Here is a 24,393-nt window from a genome sequence, read left to right as displayed (position 1 = left end):
CAGGGAAAGTCGACATCCCATGGAGAGCATTGAAACTCCGGTCCGTGATGGAAAATCTGTATCTCTATCAAATGCAGGTGTAGTAGTCATGGGTGGATGATGGAGAACCCAACTGCGTCTCCATAGCAATGTAATTATAGAGCACTACATTAACAAGATGCTTGGAGAGCACAATACAGTGAAGGTGTCGAACGGGAGGCAAATCTAAACGCGTGCTGATTGATTGAAGGTGTCAGTGTTGTGTATGTGTGTGTGTGTGTGTGGTGGTGTGTGTGCACGAGCTGATCTTGAGATGTGGAGCTCAGAGAGCAAACAGACCTGTGTGTGAATATCTGGAGGGATGCAGAGCCAGCTGTGTCATTTCATTAATGGCACCACAATACTCCTCATAGCACCATACCATGCCTGAAACCCAGCAGGCTGACCTTGATTTATGTCCTTTCCCTACACCTCTCCTTTCTAAATCATCTCAAGCTTTTTTTGTCCTCATATTCACTGTATTAGCCTCTCTCTTTTCAGTTCTCATCTCTTCTTTTTAGGAATTTGTCATTCTGTCTTCTTTAATGTTTTGTTTGTGCTTCAGGTTTAGTTCGTGCCCTGCTCAATATCATCATTTCTGGCTGTCCTCAGTATTTTCGGTTTTCAAATTTTTTTGTAATTGACAGCATACAGTTGCCCTTAAGCAAAAGACATCTTTGTAATTGCTTTAAACAAGCTTATCTTAAGGTCATTCTTATGTGGCTGATCTAATAGAAATTTGCAAACAGCAGCTGCAAGATTGGATGAAGTAGTATGAAGTGAATTGCACAAAAACATATGATGAACATAAAATAAGCCCCTCCCCTAAACCTAACTAACACTTGCATGGAAGAAGATCGTACCAAAATATGAATAAGATCATTCGAATTCATATGAATTAGCCGAGTGAGCGTTCGTAAAATAATTACAAATTGGCATGAGATTGATATATAAATTAAGTTTGACATTGTGTTTTTATTAAATCAAAATTAAATACAGTTTTAAATACATTTTAAAATATAATTTTGGCATCTAGTGGTGAGGTTATGAATTGCAACCGACCGCTCACTCCACCCCTCCCCGTCCCTACTGAAGCAGTTGGCATCCCGAGAAAGGATTAAAACGTTTTCGCTTCTTTCCAAAATGAGATAACTTATTTACACACCTTCTGTAATACAGTTTGTCTGTTTAGGTCTACTGTAGAAACAACATTGCGACATTGCTCCAACATTCCATGTAAGGGGACCCGTCGTGTGTATAGTGGATAGAAATAGCTCATTTTAAGGTAATAAAAACATAACGCTTCATTATGTTAGGTCCTTATAAACCTCGGAACACATAGTTATGTATACATTATTATATTGCATAATTGTCAGTAGATCCTCCAAAAAATGATACACTGGTCCTTTCAATCAAATTAAAACCCTATTTTTATAATTTTTGTTTGTATTTTAGTTTCTATCCAAAATGGCACATTTGCTTAAGGCTAAAGCTTTCTTAAGTTTGTCCACCGTTGTGTTTTTTTGTGGTCTATTTGTACAATACTTTTTGGGGCCGCTCTATGTTATGTCTTCTATTTTTCATTGAAAAAGTACAGATTTGACTCCACTAACATTACTCGCCCAAAACTTTTTCCTTTGAAAATGGGTAAAGTTTTAATTTGCAGAGTGACAAATTTAAATAATATTCTGCCATCGGTCTTGTTCCATCACTGGTTCCCATCGAGCTTCATTTCCTCGGCACATGCCTCCAGTAACAATAATAACCATCAGCCCGCAGAACATGAACAAACATGTAGCATAAAGACACTGTCTGGAGCAGGTCCATTAAACGTCACCATCAGTAGCAAGATGTGGGGGGTAATAGAGAGACCACAGAGAGGCTTGGCGATCTGAATGCAAAAATCACATCCTTCCCCCTGTTGAAGCGGAGGTCTTTTTATATTACTCAAACGGCCAATCAGCCCCCTCTCTCCACCCCTCAGGAAAGTCAAATGCTTCTTTCATGAGTCTGATGAAGCATAATGACCAGAGGACAATTTCCACTCCTGGGGCCTAAAATGGGATTTGAGTCAGTCCTCAGCGGTGTGCAAGGCCAGTAAATTACCTCAGCGTGTGTTCGGGCACAAGCAAAAGGCTTTAACGCAAAGAACATAGACCGAAACGTACCTCCAGCTAGGAGACAAGCACTGTACGTCAAATTAGACCTCCAAAAGCCCCTTTTCTGTTTCTATACGCAACTTCCCTCTAGACTTCAGAATCACTGAAATTATAGGAGCAGAGGTGGTTCTGAACTTTTTTGAATGACGTGTTGGATTAATTTGGTACGTGCTTATAAAATGTAGAGAGAGTAAAAGAAGTTGTTATAAAACTGGCAACTCGTGGCAACTTTTCATTTTATGATAGATGCATGGTACAATAATAATATTAAATAAATGATAATAAATAAATTAAAGAACAAGTAATTAATAATAAGTTATTGGTAATTAAAAAAAAAATATTATTATTAATAATAATAATAATAATAATAAAACAGCAAGCATTTAAAAATAGTGCCATATTAATATCATCACACTTGAAACAATGCTTGTCCTATCACATTAAAGGACATTTGTCGAAAAAAAACTGAACCAGCTCCAACACTCGACATAAGATACATTCAGCCGTTACTTCAGAGGCGACGACATCCTTTAAATAACAGCATGTACCGAGAACACAAATATGCACAGATGGCCGTATACTCGGCTGCACATATGTGAAATGCGAACGTGCACACACCCAAACTGTGTTAATCGCTATGATAATGTTGCACTTTTTTCCTCCCAAATGGTTCACCTTCTCTGCCGGGTTTTATTGCACTTATTTACATTGAAATTACCATTAGGCAGATGTTCAGAAAGATACTGTACGTATAAAAGAGTGCACATGAAATGCTGTAAGATTTAGAGCTGGTGTTAATATTGTATATTTTATATATAAACGTACCAAGCCATTAAAACTTATACAAGCACTAAGCTACGAGTTTCTACGTAAGAAATTGTGCACCCTTGAATGGCCCTGCAGGTAGGCTACTCATAGTCCAGATGGAAGATAGCAACTGACTCATTTAATGATGGGCCTTTTTAGATGGTCGTAGTGAAGCGTCTATTTCAAAGTGATCCTGGTTGACATTATGATCATAACATTGCATTTAGGCATACTGTACAGGGAAAGAGAGTGAGTACAAAAAGAAACACTCAGAGTTCAAGAGAATACAGAGCGTGGCGACTCTTACTGCAGTCCCTGTCAGGAGAGGTGAAGGGAATCGTGGGCATGAAGGCAGAAGCATGATTCCTGTACAGAGGAGCTTATGAGAGATAGGAAGAAAACAGCAAGGTCTAAATGATCAGATTTAATGAAAAGCGCATTACTGAACCCTTCCTGTAATTGAGTAACGGGCAGTAAGGACACACAGGAGATCAGGAGCAAACTCTTTTGCCGTCAGAGCTGATGAGAAAAAGAGGACGAGAGCCTGCCATTCCCATCTGTGCATCTAAACATATGAAGTGTAGACGAGTGAGAATGACATGTTGCCACTCTGAGTTTCTCAGAAATGAAACATGAAGGTGCTTTATTTCTGAGAACTTTCAGAAGAACAAATTTGTGAGGGTGGGAATTTTTTGTTGGTCTCTCACAGTGTGAACGACCATTTCCTGTGGGCTTTTACACAGGCTTTGAACATGTTTTTGGGATAGGAAGGAACATTACCCAGTTTGAAAAGAGATGCCTGTTCTTTGGGTTTACCGTGGTATTTTCTCCATCTGGCTGTACTATGAATTTGTAAACATGTAAAGAGAACAAGATGGTCGATTTCTTCACAGTCTACAGATCTCCTTGGGAATCAGACATGAGGCATGTTCGTCTCATGCATATGACACTGCTTCTTAGCAGAAGAACTCCAACAAATGTAAAATAAGAATATTTCATATATATTTTTTAAGAAAGGAAACGCTGGATTGAATTGATTTATTTGGCAGTTCTCCTTGTATCTCTGTGAGATACAAGGAGGAAGGAAATGGATATTGTTATGATTTACATCTAAGCTGTTTCCACAAGTCAGGTCGTTTATTTAAATCATACAAACATTCATTCTCGATGATAACGGATTTATATGTTTCAGTGTTATTTATCTTTTGTTAATAATCTTTAAGAAGCGACTGTTAGTCTTAATTCAAACTCACAACACATATATTCTCTTTAAACACTTCAGCCACACTTAAAAAGTATGCAACATATCAAACTATATATATATATAAACTGTATAAGACGAATAAAATGTATTTATGTCATCAATGTAATGCAATCGTAATAATATGATTTAAGTGTGGCTTAGGGATAGCTCAGCAAAATGAATGTTCTAAAATTAACCCTGTCATTCCAAGCCTTTATCGCTTTCTTTTGCAGAAGACACACGTTCGTAAACAAACAACATTGGCCCCTATTGAGTTCCATTGCATGAACACAAAACCACGAAGACATTTCTCAAAATATCTTTATTTTGTTCTCCACAGAAGAAAGAGTCAAATACAGGTTGAATAAATGATGACAGAATATTTAGTATTGGTTGAACTATCCCTTTAAGTGTCCTAATATAATTTGGGACCACCTTGTGTTATATTTTTCTTGATAGATGAGCAACATATTTGTCATGTCGCATATCGTTCACAGCTGCATACTCTCACACGCAGACTAAACAACAATAACATTTTATTTTTTATTTTTTCTGCTTCTGTGAATAGAAATAAATTGTAAAGTTGGAATATGTGTTTGTCAGGTGGTGGAAAAAATGTAACAAGTAGACAACGCAGATGTTTTTCCGAAGTGATAAATGTTGAATTATAATTATAGATGCGAGTGTTTTGGGTATTAAAGGTGGCGTATTGTGTTGTTATCCTCACAGAGTACATGGATCTCTCACCGTTCCTGAGCTACTTCATGTCAGGTACAGTACGGTCTGACTAGACTTATAGCAGTGCTTGTGTTTGACTTACTAGTACCCTAGAAAAAACATCAATGTTGTTTTCAGCTCTGCACTCTTAGTTGTAGACGTGTCCAGTTCTCCCTTAGTTCTTAGTTTCATCTTAAAGTTGAAAAGAAAAGCTTTAAATTGTGTCTACTATAATGAAAAGTGTTTCATGTCCGTCTACCACATAGTTAAGATTAAAGCGACTCTATGAAGGTCTCTCTTAGCAGTATCGATCCCCGGCGCTGTGAAGATTCCTGTCTTAAAGAGCGTTAATGAATGAAATTGCTTCTTCATTTTCTGCTGATTGGAGGGCATGCATTGACTCTTTTAATTACTGTAGAGAAGAAATTGGTTGCGCACGCTTTATCCTTTAATTGTTTTTCCCCCACCCTGGCCTTAATTGGGACTCCGTTGTGTTTATCGATTCACTTTGATGTGCTTTGAATTTGAATGGCGTGCAAAATATATATTACTTAACCGAGGGGAGCTGTCCGGCTCGCTCTGAACGTGGTCTGCCGTGTGTGCGGTAGTTTTATGCGTGTTTGATTTTACTCACGTCCTGAGTCACAGTAGGAAGGAAATTTCACAGCAGGTAAGAGCATCAGGATAAAATAGACCCCTTAGCTTTGCACCATACATGGCCGAGGGCCAGAGCTGACGTCCACTGATTTGCTCCATAAAACCTCCGACTCCTGCTGCCCTCCCTTGCTTTATTGGTCTTTGCCTTAATACAGTTTGAATGTGCTCTCCGGTCTTTCTCCTATAAACCTTGTGATGAACTTCTGTGTGCTTCATGGTAAGAGAACGGCTGAAGCCAAAAGCTTAATCACATCAGGGCCTAATTTTCAGCATGAAAAGATTTTAAAATGAAACAATCCATCTTTTTGAAGTCTTTTAACCCGTGTTTGAAATATTACACTTTCAGATATTTATGATTTAGTTAGTTAGTTAGTTTGAATAAAGAATGAAAGACAAAATATCACACTGGATCTGATTTAAATGGGTTTAATGCAGAATTTGACAAGGAAATTATATTTTGGTGGTTGATGGTAGCAAAGGGCTTGAGTCTAAAAAATTTATCATGGATACGGAGTAGAGCGAACATTTAGCTTTGAGTAATATCAATGAGTAATCTTATTTTCAGGTCAAATTGTCAGTTTCTGTTTTAGTGTTCATTTACACTTCATTACATGCAGTGGAGTCCTAAAGTTTGACACCACTGCTGACACCACTTTATTTTTTATCATTTATGAAGCTAAAGCTTAATGTTTAGTAATGACATCACACACCTTCACTAAAAAGAGCTCCACACGTTTTCCAGGTAAAACTAAAAGATGCATGCACTGAAAAAAACATACTTTAAACTAACTTAATAAAATTAGGACATTGGTACCACACAACATAAATTTAATGTCTCTACTCAAATTCTTAATGTATGATGAACTAAACTGAACTGAGTAAACATAAACAACCATGTAGAAATAATGTCCAAAAAACTTGAATCTTGAAGTTCATCCTACTAAAAGTATTTAAATATAAATAACATGTTTCCATTTTAATGTTACTTTGTTAGTTTAAGGTTAGATATTTTATGATATAGCAGTTATTTTTAATACATACTTAATAAGCTTAATATAGTTCTTATTGTTAGGAGTTAGCCAGAAGTTGTTTTTTTATTTAAAATCTAGTTAGCCGGTCCTCGACCCAGCACATGCTCTACACTTTACCTCAATTGAAAATATCCCCATTTCATCATTTTGAAAAATGTTTTTATAAAATAAAACATTTTATTGCTACTTTTACTCTCTCTTTTCAGACCCGTGCAAAGCATGATGGGAATTGGAAATTTTGTTCCTAGAATCCATAACGCTACTTTAGTACAATTCAATTAATTTATCTATATGTAAAATAATTGTGTTGTGTTAACTTGATTCATTTAACTAAATTGAAAAGCATCAAATATCATTTGGATCTACTTGTTTGAAACATGTTCATTTAAAATGTGAACATTTAGTCAAGCCAAAGCATTACTGTTTTTAGGCCATTTAACACAATGCAATTGTGTTTGAACATAAAACCTAGATCAATGGTGTTAAAACAAAATGAATTGTTTAAATAAAGTGAAAATTATTGCACATTTTTTTTGAGTTTATCATCCCAGCATGATTTCTTAATGTTTCATACAGCTTTTTTAATAATTTAACATAAACAAGAAAATCTGGTCTTTTGTTAATTTCAGAACTTTCTGCCTATTTCAAGTTTTATATTTGACATAGAGGTCACTGTGGACAGCAACAGTATCTCTTCAAACAAAAGCAAATTACATAATGTCCACACAAGTATCTCTACCTTTTTTTTTATGTGTAAAAAGTTTTACATATCCTAAAATAAATTTAAAAAATCCTGATTTATGTTCTCCTAAATATATACATGAAAGGGTCAAAGTGGTCTTCCACTTTAAAAAACCCACTGTACAAAGATTACAGACCACCTTGTTGACTGGATAATAGAACGGAGAGAATTCATTAGATTACAGACATAACACGTTAGACTACTAGTACATAGATGTTTGATTTATGTGCCTTGTTAGTTATAACATATTAGATCTGTGTAGCTTGTGTGCATCTTAGTTGCCTCAATAACATCTCTCAGGTCATTTTAAGCGTAAGCATGGACAATTAACTCTTTTTGTTTTATTTTTATTGCCTTAGGGAACTTTACTTTAGCCGAGTTGGGCATTTGCGAACCGACCCCCCATCAGAACGCATACTGTCCAGAGCTTGGCCTCCTGCAACGCGGTTACTCTTTAAGCGCCGGCTCCGATGTGGACTCCGACCCGGAGGGCCCTATCTCACCAGAGCGAGCCATCCAGCTGTGGGAGGGCCACGGCATCAAATCCCGCCGCAGTTCTGGCCTTTCCAGCAGAGAGAACTCCGCCCTCACCCTGACAGACTCTGAGAACGAGAACAAGTCTGATGACGAATCAGGTGAGAGAGAAACTGTCAGAGAGAGGGAGTGTGAGAAATAGCAAAACGAGAGTAAGAATATGTTATAAGAGTGTATTTAGCGTGTGAGATGTGTGAAAGAACAGATGCCAAAAATGTGCAACATGTGATAACAAATTCACATTTTCATTCGCTTCATTTAGAGCTGAATGCATTTCAGAGCCCTTTCGAGTACCTCTTGCCTGTTTTCTTACTCTCGCTGGGCAAAAGAATCGCTCCCCAGCGACCCAAACCACAAACAAAAGTCAAAAAGCAGCGCTTAAGTGAAACCTGTGTTTAAAAATGCGTATTAATAGACGTCGTTCAGCATGACATGTCACAACCAATTAAAACGAAAAAGATCGTAAACACGTATGCTTTTTTGAAATGTAAAAGAGCGCACGTTGGTAAAACGATAACACTGTTGCTTCTCTCCCTCTCGCGTTTCCACACATCTGTCTGCATGAATGTTATTGTTGACGACTAAATTCCCTCTCGGTAGCTTTTTGGCAGCGATTCTGCAACACATTCTTCAATTCTACATTTCCTTGTTAATTCGGTGGCGTCTGAAACCTTTGCATAGTTTGTTGGAAGTGTCAAAAAAGGTTAATGACGACAAAAACCCTTCTAATTAATTGAGTTCTCACAGTATCAGAACTCAAACAGATCTGTCAGCCGTGAATTCGAACATCGCACAATCCCGCTCTGACAATTTATCAAACTACTCAACAGCTATTAAACACACAAAGAAACACCTTGGAAGGCAGTCGTCTTCAGCTCGCTAGCTGATAATTGCCTCGCAGATAATTGCAGCGCTAATCTCCCAGCCGCTGTTTCTTAGCGCCGTTTATAAATGTTTTTTCACATTTGCTAGACGGGATCTACGTGGGTCTGGAATGCACCGGTCGTCAGATCACATGACAGCAGTGGACGCTAGACAGTATCTTAATAGTCTCTAAAAATAGTTTTCCCACAGTTTTCGAGTCCTGGTTACAGTAGAAGCAGAAGTAGATACAAAACTTGGGTATTTGACAAATAAACGGTACATGTGTCCTATGGTGTGACAAAACATTTGAAAAACAAACTGTTATAACATATTATTTTATATAATTAATGTTGAAATTCATATTATAAAGTATTATAAGAGAGATTTATTTTCATTTGTTGCTTTCACACCAATGGGAACATTTATGGTATATTTGTCAACTACCCAGTTATGTGTTATCCAATCATTTCAATTTACCATGATGACTTAACTTCATTGACAATGAAAAACATTTAGGATGATCTATAACTATTTACCCGTTGGCTAATTCGTACATTCATACACTAAGAATCATACGAAAACAAACAAATATTATAAGCAACACCGAAGCCCCGCCCCTAATGTCACTGGCGGGAAAGCAATAGATCGTATGAATTTCATATTTTTTTCTAAATTACCCACTTCGTAAAATAGTAACGATTTTGCCGTGGTATTGTTTTGGAGTATCAGGGAGGTTTACTTACATTGCAAGTGTGTATCAGATTTAATGTAATATTCAACAGAATGATTTTCTTTTGTAATCAACTTTGTCACAAATGTTGCAAGTGCATAACCTGTCAACATTCTTTTAAGCATATTCTTCTTCATCTCATAAATTAAGTTTTCACATAAGTTTAATTTCTTTTTTAGTTTTAATAAATGTGTAAAATAACAATGGAAAACAGCGTTGCATGCACCAACCATAATACTCCAATGCATAATGAGTAGTGCTAATTATTTTCTTGTGATATGCTGCTAACATGAAAATCCAGATAGAGTGTGATTGATACATCATAGAGTCTGTGCTTGAGGAAAAGTCAAGCTTTCTTGTAGTTGAATGAACTGAATTAGGAGCTGAAATTGAGGCAGGATATTGCTTTCAGGGGATGTGTTCTCGCAAGGAAGAAAAGCGTACTTTCAAAATAGAAGCAAGGAAATCTGTCATTTTTGTCTATACACTTCTAACAGACTTTGAAGCGTAACCTCTGTCATCTGCCTTTCTTTTTTGTGTGTGTGTTTGGGGATGCGCTTCAATATCTTTGGCTCTCTCATCTTCATCTATTGGCTCTTTGTATAGATGTGTCAGAAGCGCCAATCACTCTGAAAGACAGGTGTCACTCACAGAGGGAGAGTGAATGGGGTCAGGGGGAAATTTTCATCCATTATCGCAATCCGTCTGTCTATACCCAAATACTCTCCCAGGCTTAAAGGCGGCTTTCAAAGTCTACTGCCCGCTTCCACTGAAAACAGCCATTTGTACTGTTGAGAACTTAGCTTCAGACACGAGTGTACCAGTCAATCTCTGCTTGGGCAGACAGTCAGAGGTTAGTGAGATATAAATAGGCCACTTGAACATATAACATACCTTTATCATCTAACCGGTATGACTTTCTTCTGCAGAACACAGAAAAGATACTTTAAAGAACGCTGGTAACCAAACAACACTGTCCCCCATTAACTTCCATTGTATGAACACTAAAACCACAGATTTCAACACAATTTTAAAATGAATAAAATAAATAAATAAAAAACGTTTTTTTGGGTGAACTATCCCTTTAAGACCATAATTTGAATTCTGTTTCTTGATAAAATCTTACATGTGGGTTGAAAAGGACTTGGAGGTTGTAACAGTTACTGGTTAAGCCGCATTTAGTCGTATCGCTGTGGATTCTTAGTTTGCAACATTATTTTGAGAAGGCGTTAGGTCCATAATGGTTTCATGCAGATGTCTGCTATTACTCAGTTGTGTAGGATTGTTTTCTTTTGGGACGGCTAAAAATATTAGAAACGTCATTAAGAACATACTGTATGTGATTTCAAGGGGGGCAGATGAAACAACATTTACATGAGTCTCAAAATGAAAAACAACCGAACCGTTCCTGAACATATGGAGAGAGTTCTGGGTCAGTATTATATAAAATATGTGACAGTCATATATATATAGGTTTTAGTTGCTTGTGCATCTGTGCCACATGCTGTGTGGGAATAGGAATTATGGGAATCACGCTAGTACCGTTTTAAAAATATTCTGGTGCTGTGTGTATTTGAAGTCAGTTCACTTCAGAAGAGCAGAATGAAAGTCAATAATAAATTCAAGTGTGTAATTCCCTCAGAGGCAGATAAAATAAACCCCTCATTCGACACTTGCTGCTTATCGATGATCTCTTTTTGTGGAACTTTCTACGCCTCAGTTCTTTTAGATATAAGGTGAGGTGCACAGGGACTTTGGTAATGAGCCTGTTCTCCTGGTAATTGTCCCATTAAGCAGTCTCTGTGACTGAAAGGTCCCTCAATTTGACAGAATGATTAATACCCAGACCCAAAAAATCACTGATCTTTACTCGTCTGAAGGCTCGTTTTTACCCTACACGGGTGCCGACATTTTGTGCCATTCAGTAACTTGAGTGTATATTGACATTTAAGAAGGTGCTGAGTAGTAGCTAGCTGTCCTGACAGGGATGGTGACGTTTGTCATTCGCTGCGCTCTGCGGTGTTTGTTTGCATAGGTATTTGTCCTCCAGCCAGATAAGAAATTATCTCATCATTCTGTTGCAGCCCCATGCGAATTGCATTTGGCAGCGGTTCGGCGATCAGCGTTTCGCGTCACGTTCGGTAAACAAAGCCACCTTGGCGCCCCTGCTGCGAGAGGAGCGGGCGGCTTTTGTCTGCAGGATTATTTGTATTCTTCCACACTGATCTGCGTCACTAACCGTTCATGAAGCTTTCTTGGGGACTGTGTTGGGGATATTTCCTTCTTTTGGTTTGGTCATTTTCTTTCATAAATAAGATAATTGAGTTCAACGCTTCAATATATTTATTTTTTCTATCTGAGCGAAAGTTCATGAGACATTTAACGTGCAGTACTCTAACTCGACTTCAACATTCAGCAGGGAATTATGGGAATTGACCATTTTAATTTATTACTACTACAGCCGCCTTTTCTTTTTCCAATCAACTCTATTAACTGATGATGAATCATCCTTTGGTTAATATGAGATGCAGAGGCGGACTCGCTTTATACCAACAAGATTTAACAAAACCAGTTGCGCCCCCAACACAGACGTGTAGCTGCAGAGATTATGGCAAAGATTATGTTATGAACGAGACTCTGTGCGAATAAAAGAAATCAATCCTGTAATGTGAGCATCAGGAGAGGTCTCATTAATGAGGAAGAAAAGAGCTTCAGTAGAAGAAGAGAGAAATCAAAGTTGCATGCTGGGATATTCATATCTAAAAGAGGAGATTGAAATTATTTGATACTTGCTGAAATGAGTGACTGCATGTGGGCTGTAGGAGTTCCGTACAGATGCATGAAAAAGTTTGTGCTTGTATGCAGGATGTGTTTGATGGATATTTCACAATTTCTAATGGAAAGCTGAAAGAGGGATATTGAGGATTTACATGCTGACCGGTGGGAGAGCTGTGGGATTTTATCTGAATATATGTCTTGAGATAATGTTTTGAAGAAATGTTCACACAAACTTGAAAATAAATTGTAATTCACTGTATGTTCAGTCTATTGAAGGCAATACTCAGTTATCTCGGTGTGGCTCCAGAAAGGACATGAAACTTCAAAAAATGTGTCCATATGGCTTGGACTATGTGAAATGTCTGAACTTTTCCAAAGAAAACGTATGCACTGGAAGAGAGTGAAATTTACATTTACTGACAATAGCTTTCAAATCACGTCAGGTTATATGTAAATAACATCATTAAATGCCATTGGCTCTCATGTGGCATGACTAATTTTGATCATAAATCAAACTTTAAGATTTTTTCGATTCTCATTTTGTGTTTAATGGAATGAATAAAAGCATGCAGGTTTTGAAAGACATTAGGATGAGAACTTTGCACTTAATTTTCCTGTCAGGTGAACCCAAAGCGAATGTTTCATTAGACAGCTGAGGGCACTCAATGAAACATATTGTCTGAATTGTCAGAATAACAATTATTTCTGTCCGTCTATCTCACTTATCTAATATTTGGCTAATGAAAGAACCACTCTCAGTCAAGTGCCAACTGCTTGCATAAACGTGTTCAGTTCATTTTTTCCTCACTTAACTGTCTATTGGCATTTACAGATGTTTACGTTATGTTGCTCTGAATCATAACAAGAAGTCAATAAACAACATTCAGATTTTCGCATAGTTGACATTAAATTGGATAATATTATTTGAGAATGATTCAGCTTTCTGTCAGGATTGTGTTTAGCGGTGAGCTTAAGTAAAAGCCTTCAGTGATATTACACAAAGGTCGTATCGACCTTTTCCACAGAAATTGTTAAAGAGAGAAATGTCATATAGTGACTTGATGAAAGATAAACACAACCACGCACGTTCAATAATACATTTGCACTTTACAGTTAAAGTGTCAGATAGTAAAACCACATTACCTACTTAGATACCATCGTGATAAGCAGTTGCAAATTCATGTGCTTTGATTTATTCTAAGGTAAGGGAGGGGCAGTCTACCGTTATCTTAGTTAAAATTATTGCATTTTTTATATTTACCAAAAGGGTTCAACGTGCATGAACAATATATATGTAGATACAATAGACTTATGTTATTTATTATTTTCAAATAATGATCAGAAAAAATAAGAGATGACGCTTTCCTGTATTTCAGAGGCTTTGGATAAAAGCATCTGCCAAATGTATAAATGTAAATGTAAGTGAGACGAACTGCAGCGCTTTTGTTCTCAAACGTTACTAGGCAGACATGCTAGTAAAGTTCCCTAAACCATCCTTTTTTGGGGGGTAAAATAGGGCATCAGTACAATTCTGCAGCAGCATCCACAACCTACATTTAAACAACATTGATCTCAGGACAGAATGATTAAAACATGCTTCCTGTAGAACTTTAGTGTCAATCTTGCCATATTTATTGCATTTCAGATTTAGTTAATGAAACACACTCAGACCGACTGGAGAGCCCTTTACGTGCGTGAATCAATCAGGTCCTATATAAAATTTGAGTTTTACGGGCCCTTCTCATCTCGATGCGCTGTGGAATTTTCTGCCTCGCAGACACTACAATATATATCATAAGGGGAGTGAAGGAGGAGTTTTATTGAGCTTTGTGACCTTTCAGAGACATATAGGACGTTTGTCTGTCACTTTGTGTGTGTGCTTGGCTGATTGTTGTTTACTGTGTCGACTGTGTTGGTTCTAATGTCATCTTTAAGTGCTCTATTTGTGGAGTGCACGTGTTATGGATCTTACAATCTGAAAAGACGCTTTCATCTCCTTACTGTGTTTTGCTTTATTTGAAAATGTGCAGATAATCAACACGTCTCTGCTTTATGGACTTTAAACGCCACTTCTCATTTTCCGTCTCTGTATTTATCTTAAAAATAGACCCGTGGACATTCATACATAGATGCTGAATCCTGCAGAGTTATTTTGTTGGAGGGAACAAAATAATAGCGGTTTTAAAGGCCAATTTACTCACGCGATCCCCAAGAACGACAATTTCCGTCCCTATCTGAACAGTATGTGGCCTCTGCCACACCTGCATCAGTGCAGTCAGGAATGATTGTGAATGCCACGTCGTATAAAGAGTTTTATTGTTATAAATAATGCTGGATTTTGTGTCTTCACTATACCGCAGCGTCTCACGTGCCCTCTTTCTCTTCATCTCTTTCTTTTTTCCGTATTTGCAGAATACACCGACAGTCTGTGTTAATGTGTCAGACATGATCAGGACACTATAGAAACAGAAGTTTGATTGTGGGAGTGCGGCGTTCAGCTGCTGAGGCTGATTACTTACTGGAACATTTGATGTCTACAATGTGCTCTAATTCGCTGTTGTAATGGAAGTCATCAGCACTAATTCTCAGCTTTGATTTTCCACAAAAGATGATGATTTAGCATCGCCAGGGGTTCCTCCGACACCTGATGTTCTCTTCTCAGGCTTGAAAGCAATTTTTATTATTATTTTTGAGTACACATTTATTACAGTAGTCCATTTATTTCTGTTTCTGTGGTCATTTATTTGACTTTTTCCTATAATTTACTCCGAACATAATAGCAGAGGACTGTCTTTATGAACAAGTGCTGATAATGAGAGATAACGGTTCCATGTTACTTTTAAACTCTTACATTGAGTTAGCTTTAAGGTTACTTGGCAGCTGCTTGGTAACAGCACTAGCCAACAATGGAGTGGTGCAGGGATGACGTATTCTTGGAGGCCAACACGAAAGTTTACGCTACACTTGTTCCCTCGATGGAAAGCCTATGTTTTGCAAAAAATAAGATCTGTGATTAAGATAGGGTTATGATATTTACATGTTTGGGCTATCCAGGTAATCAATAATCAGGGAATGAATATACATTTTTTGAGATTTGTGTTCATGTTGCATTATTTGTGAGATTTATGTGCACGATGATGTCTAGCTTTCCTGTTTTTAGCAACCGCCATTTTCAAGACACGATAAAGCTTTAAAAAAATGACAAGCAGTTATAACTGGTGTGTTTTATGTAATGTGAAAATATTCAGAGGTTTGTTACCAACAAAACTTGTTTCGGGAGATTTACCTAAACCAAACGAAAAAAAAAAACCTAGACTGGGGTGATAGAACCGGAAGTGCTAAAATGCTAACTCACTTCCGGGGTTTACAAAAATACGACATCTCTGAGGTACTCTACGTAAGTACAAGTATTTGTTTCAAAGACCTGTATAGCCCACTGTGTTTGGCTTTTTTCTTATATATATTTTCTTATATAAGGTTAACATGGAATAACAATAAACACAATTTCTGCAGCATTTATTAATCTTAGTTTTAGCACTTACTAGTGCATTATTACATCAAAAGTTTAAACTGTTATCATTAGTTAATGCACAATGAACTACATGAACAATTCTATGGACGTACTAGTACCAAATATAAATAAATGTTCATTTTAAGTTCATGTTAGCTAATGCATTTACTCATGTTAACAAACACAACCTTATCATAGAGTGTTACTATATACTACATTTTTGTAACATGCATTTGTATAATATGCATAATATGATTAGGGACCTTGTAATGTGAATAACAATAAATTAGATTCTGATTCTGGACTTTTTCCATAACACTCAAAGAACAAACCTTATCAACACCTTCCATGTTTTATTCATTTAGTATACTGACACACAGTACTTTCAGTACTTCTGATCCCTGCTACAGTACATCTTCAAACAGTCTTGTCAATTCAGATTCAGTGTCAGAGCGCTGTGCAGTAGTAAAGGCAGGCCCCCGGGGGCTTCAGCCAATACGCTTCGTGTTTGGGGCTAAATTGATTTGATTGAGTTTGCTAGTGACAATGTATAGTGTGAAGGACTTGGTAATGTTGTTAGAGAATTAGTGCCCCATGATGAATTGTGCTACAGAGCAGGTCTGACAGGCCCGTGGTGGTTTACTTTTTGCTGCGTAGTTTATACTCATTTAAACAGCAAGGTCTGTTTCTCTTTCTTTTCATCTGCCGTGTGACAGCGCAACTCACTGTTGAATGGTAAGAAGATGAAACTTAGCTGCCGCTTGTTTTTATAGGGCTAATCGGGTATTGAGTTCCCTGCCTTCACTTTGGGCTTTTTGGAATTTCATTTTCCGGATATTGTCAGCTTCTGTATTTCCACTGGGTTGCAGATGAAGCCAGATTGGAGGGAGGCCAAATTCTCCTTTCTTCAGAGTCAACAAGCAGCGGTCCGCAGAGTGTTCCCTATAACAGAGCAATAACAGCAGACGGGGCAAATCTACGATTGCATACAACTTTATTTCTGACTCAATAAAGACAGAAGACACAATGTTCGAGCTTGTTGCGCTGGAGATATTAAACACGCAGAGCTCTTTTTGTAAATGTGTTGGCTCGGGCTGACATCATTTAGTGAAGGGGAATATTGATCCCATCTGCCATCGCTTACCTCAGTCACTTCATAAAGAATCAGATGACCGGGGAGGGACTAATGGGTGTGGCATCTTCCTACTCTTTTCTCCATTTCTTTGCCTCCCAATGGGTTTGATCGGCAGGCCGGCCATACCTCTCCAGAGATGCTAGAGTATCTCTCTGGTCTAGGCTAGCTGTTATTACAAACCTTCCCCACAATTCACAGCTAGATACCATTTCAGTATGACATGCTTTATAAATGCACAATTCCTTCAGCTAAATTATGCCCGGGAAGACCGTCCGTACCAAGTTGTAATCGAAGACACTGAAAAAAGGAAACAAGATTATTGATTATTTGAAGTGAACATGACAAGGATTGTAAGCAAAACATAGACAGTACTACATATAATTGGGATATGAAAGACGAAACTGCATGACCGTCGCCAGTGTTATGATATGTTTTCAATTAGAGCAATTTTACTCTTTACAGGATGTCAGGATGATGCAGAACAAATCTTACTAAAGGTCAAAGCTACCTTTCATTTGTTAAAGGTTCACACAGCACGTTCTGAAGATGTTTTTTTTCAGAATCTTTATTTAAGTGGAAAAAGGAAAAGCATATCGGATTAAAGGAGTTTATGTTTAAAGCATGGCTATACATTTCGAAATACTTTTTAATAAAAGGCCAAGGTTAGTTTAATTACTGTGTAAACGAGTTTATTTATTTATTAAATCACAAATGTTAAAATTTCAAAAACTGTTATTGTTCTCATTATTATGAATATATTTTTCGGCAAAAATAAAGAAGTATTATACACAGGCATTGTAGTAATAGTAGCTTGTTTATTATTCATAGTAAGTTTGTCATAATATTTACAAGCTTATGCAACTAATTCTTAAAAATGGTTTCTTTCGAATGGTTCAGTTGAGGTTAGATCATGCATTGCATTGCTGGCCACTACAGAATAATAATTTAAAGATACCTGGACTTTATGATTTCTGTTGTTATGTCCCTGTATAAATATATTAAAATGACACCTTATTTGAATAATTTAATGCTGGAATTAATGCAAAGAATGTTGAGACGTTCAAAAATGGATCAAGCCGAGTTGCAAGTTATTTCACAAGTGATATAGCTTATAAGTATTATTTGTGGCGAGCAGAGAGTTTTCCGCTATGGTGTCTGGTCTCAGTGGTGGCAGTGTGCACATGAGAGCAGGTTTCTTATTCGTCCTCCAGCGGAGCGGTGGGCCACACCCTCACCTTCGTCCTTTAAACCATCCTGTTTCTAATAAATGTGCAAATCGCGTCTGTTTGTGAACCCAGGAGTTTTATGCTTGTCAAGGTTACTCCATGGCCATGTTGACGGGAGCTTCAGGTGAGAGAGAAAGAGAGAGAGAGAACGAAAAAGACATCTGTTCCTCAGAGACAAAAGAGGTATGTTTTCTTTTCTCCCGCTGTGTGAGAGTGGACGCAATTGCTTGTAATAAATACACACTTCCAACGGAATTGCGCCGCACATCAGAGGAAATAAAAGTGACCTTGACGCCGCTCAGATTAATTTTCTCTTCCCATCAACCTGTGAGTCGACTGTCTCTAGCCTGGGTTAGTTATCAGTGGCATGGAAATATTAGTTAATTTCTGTCAATGTGGCCCACGATGACAACAATGCCGGGTGAATAGGACTCTATCCTCCAGGTAGCAACTGCACTCTCCATCTCAGCACATTCAAGGCCCATTACAAATTCCAATTATTGCTCTCTAAGCCATGCAGATCTCTGGAAGCTTCTACGTCTCGTGGTCTGATTTGCTTTGTGGCCCCTTATGATTATATCCACGGGAGCCATAACAGTAGTAAAATATTACCCAACATTTTTTCAAAACGTGCTGACTCCAACAACACGCAGCTAATTGAGGATTTACTCACCAATAATGACTTATCATACTCGGCTCAGCACAGTGCTGATGTAGGCAGGCTCATTTAGCAAGCCAGAGTTTACCACTTAATGAAGTCTGAAAATGTCAGACGTAGAGGGAAAGAGGACAAGGGGTTGCATATGGATCCGGCCGCTCGAAATCACCTCGCTGCGGTGTCCCTTGTGTATTTTTTATATTTTTTTTAACAGTCCTCATTTGCACATTTTCTTGATGAGCAATTCGGAAAATTGTGTAGTGGTACTGTTTTTATATATGTGTTTGCCAGGTCAGTGGGTTAAGTATGTATCATAACAGTTCTCCGATCATAAAGAATGAAGTGTAATGTATAGCTCTTTTTCTAGTTTCGGGTTTGCTGAACGCTTTACAGTCAGTTTGGTACCTGCCATCACATTGCTGTGGGATCTACTGAGAGCTGTCAATCAGCCTTACTTTTGCCCGACAGCTGCCACACATCGTGATGCGGGGTCGTCCCTGGATTGTTGTGTGTTTTTTTTAAATATATGCTGTTTATCTGCAGTCTGTCTGGCGCCTAGGTGATGCGTTCGGGTAATCTTATGGATTTGTTCTTGTATCTCTCCAGCCGGCTAAGGTGATGTTTGTTGAGCTCAGGTGAAATATCTCTACGATAGGGTTGGGAATAGAGAATTGTTTATATGATATTAATATATTTATATTTTTTGGAACAGATTTCTTCTTGGTTGTGTTGATTTACATTTTGGAGAACATAGTGTACTCATAGTTGGGCAGAATGTGTTTGTTTTGTGGTGCTATTTTGTACTACTTTTCCGTAAGAATCATTAATGAAATGGTTAAGGTAGCACAATCATTAAGTGAAATCTTAAATCAAAGCCAGAATCGCTAAATCCTTTACAATTCCCATCTCCACTCATCAGGCACCTGTTGTGTCCCACAGGGGTCAGTTCTTGGCCCCCTTCTACTCTTCATCTGCATGCATTCCACTAATTGAGATTATACACAAAAGAGGGATACATTTCCACAGATATGCTGACAATAAACAGCTGTACTCCCAGATCATCCCTGGTAGCAGAAAACCTCAACAGACCTCCATAAATCGGCATTGAAGCTGTAATCATAACTTGTACCTGTTTTTCACTTTATTGCAGCGTATTGCACAAGTATTCTTAATCTTGTATATTTTCTTCTCTGTTTAGGACACAAAGATAGATTGTGTCACACAATGAAATGTACTTTACATGCTAATTGTATATATTAATAAGAGTACAGTAAAGTATGTACTGTCTGTCATTAAAATATGTTACCCAGTGTGTGAAATCCAAAGTATGAAAAAACAAGCATCAAACTTTAAACATTATTTTATTTTAAATCTGTGACATGATATAGTTTTTTTTTACATTTTGTAGGATGATTTTATGTAGAAATCAATAAATCACAAAATGACTTCAGCAGGGTTTTCACAGACTGGGTCACATATATAGCCCGTTAAAGGTGTATATTTTCAGAAACTGTTTGGTATGTTTTTAATCTGTCTTTGCTTTACATACCGTGATGGTAGCTATTGTTCTGTTAGGGTGGCATAGACGAATGGTGGTAGGGATGCTCTAATTGTTTCTTGTGACAGGTTCAGGTTGCTGTCTGGTTTTCGGTCTCATCCGCTTTATAGTGGATGCAGCCGCTTCCCTTTTCTCAGTGTACAACTAAAAAATAAGTCTGACCCCACTACAAGGGTCACCCTGCTTTTTTCACCCATACTAACATATTTTCTATTTTTCTTCATTGTGTCTTTCTGACTAACCTCCTTAAAAATCACAGTTCCTTCCTGAGCCTTGAGCCAAACAGCAACGTTGAATGTATTCAATTATGAGGCCGATCCAAGAATGGTTTGGGTTAAATTAGTAGCTTTGTTCAGTCTAGGGCTTGAACGACTCTCGCAGTCAGAGTCCAGGCACATCATGCCCTGGCTCCATTTGCAATACCGCTGCGGCCTGTGTTACGAGATGTGCCTTGAGTAATGTTCTCATCTGCTGGAAATAACACAACTAATAGTGAGATGGAACCAGGCCCTGCCGTTCCTATTACCAGAATATGGCAGGAAGTGAGAGAAGATACACGGCTGATGCAAATTAGGAAGAGAGAGAAACTTGTCAGACTTAGTCACTGCTCCCCAAAATTATTCTAATCTTTTTACTGAGCTGAGACCACAGGAGAGCTCGACAACACGCAGGCATGTGGCACACAGCTTCATTCTGTACAGTTTTGAGAAATGAACACAAGACAGTCCTACTCATGTAGTTTTCCGTCTGACTGCTTTAATAAATTGTGTTTGTGCTTTCTGTTTTCATGCATGATCTTGTCGTTTCGTCTTTTTCATTCATCCTGTTCCGTATTGTCTTTCTTTTTCCCCCATAATGCCACTAAAGCATACCTAGATGATGATATGGATGATATTGACGACCCCTTTGGTGATATTCCATTCAGTAAGTTACATTTAACCTCAACCCCTGTCAATGTTTAAAACATTAGAAATTGATTATTTTGCCGCAACCAGTGTTTAAATCGTGTCATAGTTTCTCTAAAGCATTAGAACTAACACATGAATCATTATAATGAATTCTCACTGCTGATACAAATTGTCCAGAGTATCTAGAATATATTATAATTTTGTAATCAGCTACAATTGTCTATTTTTTACAATTGTGACTTGATTAGTTTGACCTCGACGGAGTGATGAAATTGACATTTTCTGTGGCTGTTCCATTTAAAGTACTACCCAGTTTTACCTATTAAAATAAAAATGTTGACTTTGTTATAACCAGACTCTTAAGGGAAACATGTAGATAATTACAGTAAGTATATAAAAACATAAGTTTGTCATTTAAAGATGAAGAACCGTGCTGTGAGCTTCATTCTGTAAAAATACACAATATATGGCACATTTAGATTCTTCTAACGGAACATCAATGACTTACTACTGATTACAGGTGAATAAATGAAGAGGATTGGCATTATTTTAGGGCAACACAATCCCTTTCTCTATTTAACAAAGGGGTTCTCTTATTTTTATCAGGGGTCTGGGATCTTTGGTTCCCCTCTCAATTTAAACACTGGTCCTAGATAGAGTTCAATACCCTGTCCTTGAAAAACGTATTTCTTCTGTGTTTTATGTTGTCTTGTGTTTGTGGGTTGTGGCCTATAAAATGTTAGGTCATTTCTTGTCACCTCTAATAACTTCGTCCCCCTGTTCCTGTTTATTTTACTCACATTATCTACTCAGCTAACAAAGTCGAAATGTTCCCTTTTGAAAATATATATCATTGTACTTTGCACAATATTTGTTACAGTTTTGAGTTGCTCACTAGTTTATTTAATCTCTCTCGAATTGCTTTCCATGGACACTACGCAAGGCATCCGAACACTCTTTCCTGGCTTTCTCAAAGGTACAAGCAGGACTAAAGTAGTTTGTGATTGGTAGTTAGAGATGAGTTTGTTGCGTTTTTTGGAGTTGAAAGTGTTTGATCCATCCGCATGGCACGGCACATCTCGCCACTCTACCACTTACCCTCGGCGATTGTTAATTTCGTTTCCTGTATTTGAAGAAAATTTCCCCACAGGCTTACTTTGCCTTAGATCCAAACCTTATTTGCGTTGTCTTGAAGCATGGATTCATGGGTAATGCCTTCTTATTGAATTTTAAAGTTTTCATTTGTAGCCAATTACGCCGTGACAGCGGGCCGCATTCCGACCGGCTTTCTCTCATTCCGAGCGAAAGACTCCAGACTCCCAAAACAGACTGCTTAAACATATTAGCAAAACTAATCATATCCCTGATCATAAGAACAAGCACCAAGAACTGAAATCCTCCCATGGATAATGGATCAACTCCTTGCATGGACGTGACGTCTAAATATGAATATAAAATGCAGACACTATGATAAGGAATATAAAAGACCCATCAGGCAGCGCTCGGCAGAATCAGACGGGGAAGAGGTGAGATTTCATCTGATCTCAAACAATCACAGGGCTTCAGAAATGGAAAGAAGCGTTTCTAAGGTGACCTTGTGAATGCAAAGCTCATTGGTTGCCATGTGGAGCTGCAAATCAGAGGATTCAAAATAGCATTAGTGGTGAACATTATTACTTATAATCTGTGTTTCTTCTCGCTCTGTTAGTGATGCGGGGTGGTGCTGCTTATGGAGGGAGGGATATTGAAATAAAATACGAACACACAACGAACACATACTCTTAGAGAGCCACACGTATCTGCCCCTGATAGTCGATCAAGACCTAGAAGAACAGAGGACAAGACCCGGTCCAATCAGTGATGCTCACCGGGCCTGATTGATTTGCTCATTTCTCTTGTCGGTCTTTCTTTTGCCTCTTTCTCTCTCTCTGGTCCTGTGGCAGTCTTTCTCAGATTGTGTCTCTTGGAAAGTGTGAGACTTTCAGCCCTCCCTCATCAGAAGCCTCCACATTATGAACTCCATTAATCACTATTCTTTAACAGACTCTGTAACCAATTAGTTTCGGTGTTTGGTGAAAACCAGGATTTTCAGTCCATTTATCACGGGCATTGTATAATTATTAGAACAATTACCTCCTCCTTGTTTCTGTTTTCCATCAGGGGACATGAAGGGCCTACGTCTCCCGGTCCTCAGTCCTAAATGGTTCTGCAGCAAAAGCTTAATTTGGGTATTGCATTTTGATTGTAAGGTGGCAAAGGATAATAATGAGTATTTGTTTCACTTTGGGGCCTTTTAATGCATCTCATTTTGGTTTGTTTTGTAGTTGCCTTGAGGCAGCAGAACTGGAGGATGTTAAATACTGTCACCATTGCACAGGGTGGACATGAGACATAAAACTAGCAGGCTTCAGTTCACTGAACACAAGATTGCTTGAAAATCTATATGTTATGCATTTATGTATATTATGAACATAGTTTGATGTGTATAGAAAATGATCTAGAGTTTATATTGTAGAAATTACAAATTTATATTTATATATTTGAAAAAAAAATATGCTGAATCTCTGAAGTTGCGATGCAGCAGTTTTAATTGGGTGGTGTCAGCCAACTCTTGTCATTATTATCTGCAATGTGTCTCTGACAGTCTAAAAAAGAAACCGTTCGCCCAACAATTTTAATTATTTTTCATTTACTCACCCTCGAGTTTCAAATCTGTATAATTGTATTTGTTCTGATGAACACAGAGAAAGATATTTGGAAGAATGCTTGTAATCAAACAGTTCTTGCATGGCCACCATTGACTACCATAGTAGGAACATTTTATTTGTAAATGTCTTTGTTCTGTTGAACACAAAATAATATATATTGAACAATGTAGGAAAGTATGGTAAAAAGTAAACATTTAGGGGGCACTTTTGACTACTATTGGCATGTTTCCTACTATGAGTTTTCTTCTAAATATATTTTTCTTTAATGGTGGGTGTGGCATCTCAGGCTGCACCAGGCACTCTGAGTTTGGTGTCTACTGTCCTTCTAGACTCCGAAGGACGCCACAGCAGTCACACTGTTAAATAATTACAGCGGTAAAGCCATCTGGCCATCAGTAATCCCAGGTAA

The 24,393-nt window shown here is 37.8% G+C and overlaps 1 protein-coding gene across 2 annotated transcripts in view; it reads left to right on the top strand.

Moving 5' to 3' along the window:
• The window catches only part of tenm2a (teneurin transmembrane protein 2a), a 514,782-nt gene that overhangs the window by 316,090 nt on the left and 174,299 nt on the right, over positions 1-24,393 (top strand). For both annotated transcript variants that reach the window (XM_056769446.1, XM_056769445.1), the window contains exon 4: positions 7,734-8,009. In XM_056769446.1, the coding sequence (XP_056625424.1) occupies positions 7,734-8,009 (276 nt within the window). The remainder of the gene's footprint in view (positions 1-7,733; positions 8,010-24,393) is intronic.

The sequence above is a fragment of the Triplophysa dalaica genome, chromosome 16, assembly GCF_015846415.1.
Source record: "Triplophysa dalaica isolate WHDGS20190420 chromosome 16, ASM1584641v1, whole genome shotgun sequence".
Taxonomy (NCBI): domain Eukaryota; kingdom Metazoa; phylum Chordata; class Actinopteri; order Cypriniformes; family Nemacheilidae; genus Triplophysa; species Triplophysa dalaica.
Note: the sequence above shows the minus strand (reverse complement) of the source record. Positions and strands in the feature narration are given on the sequence as shown.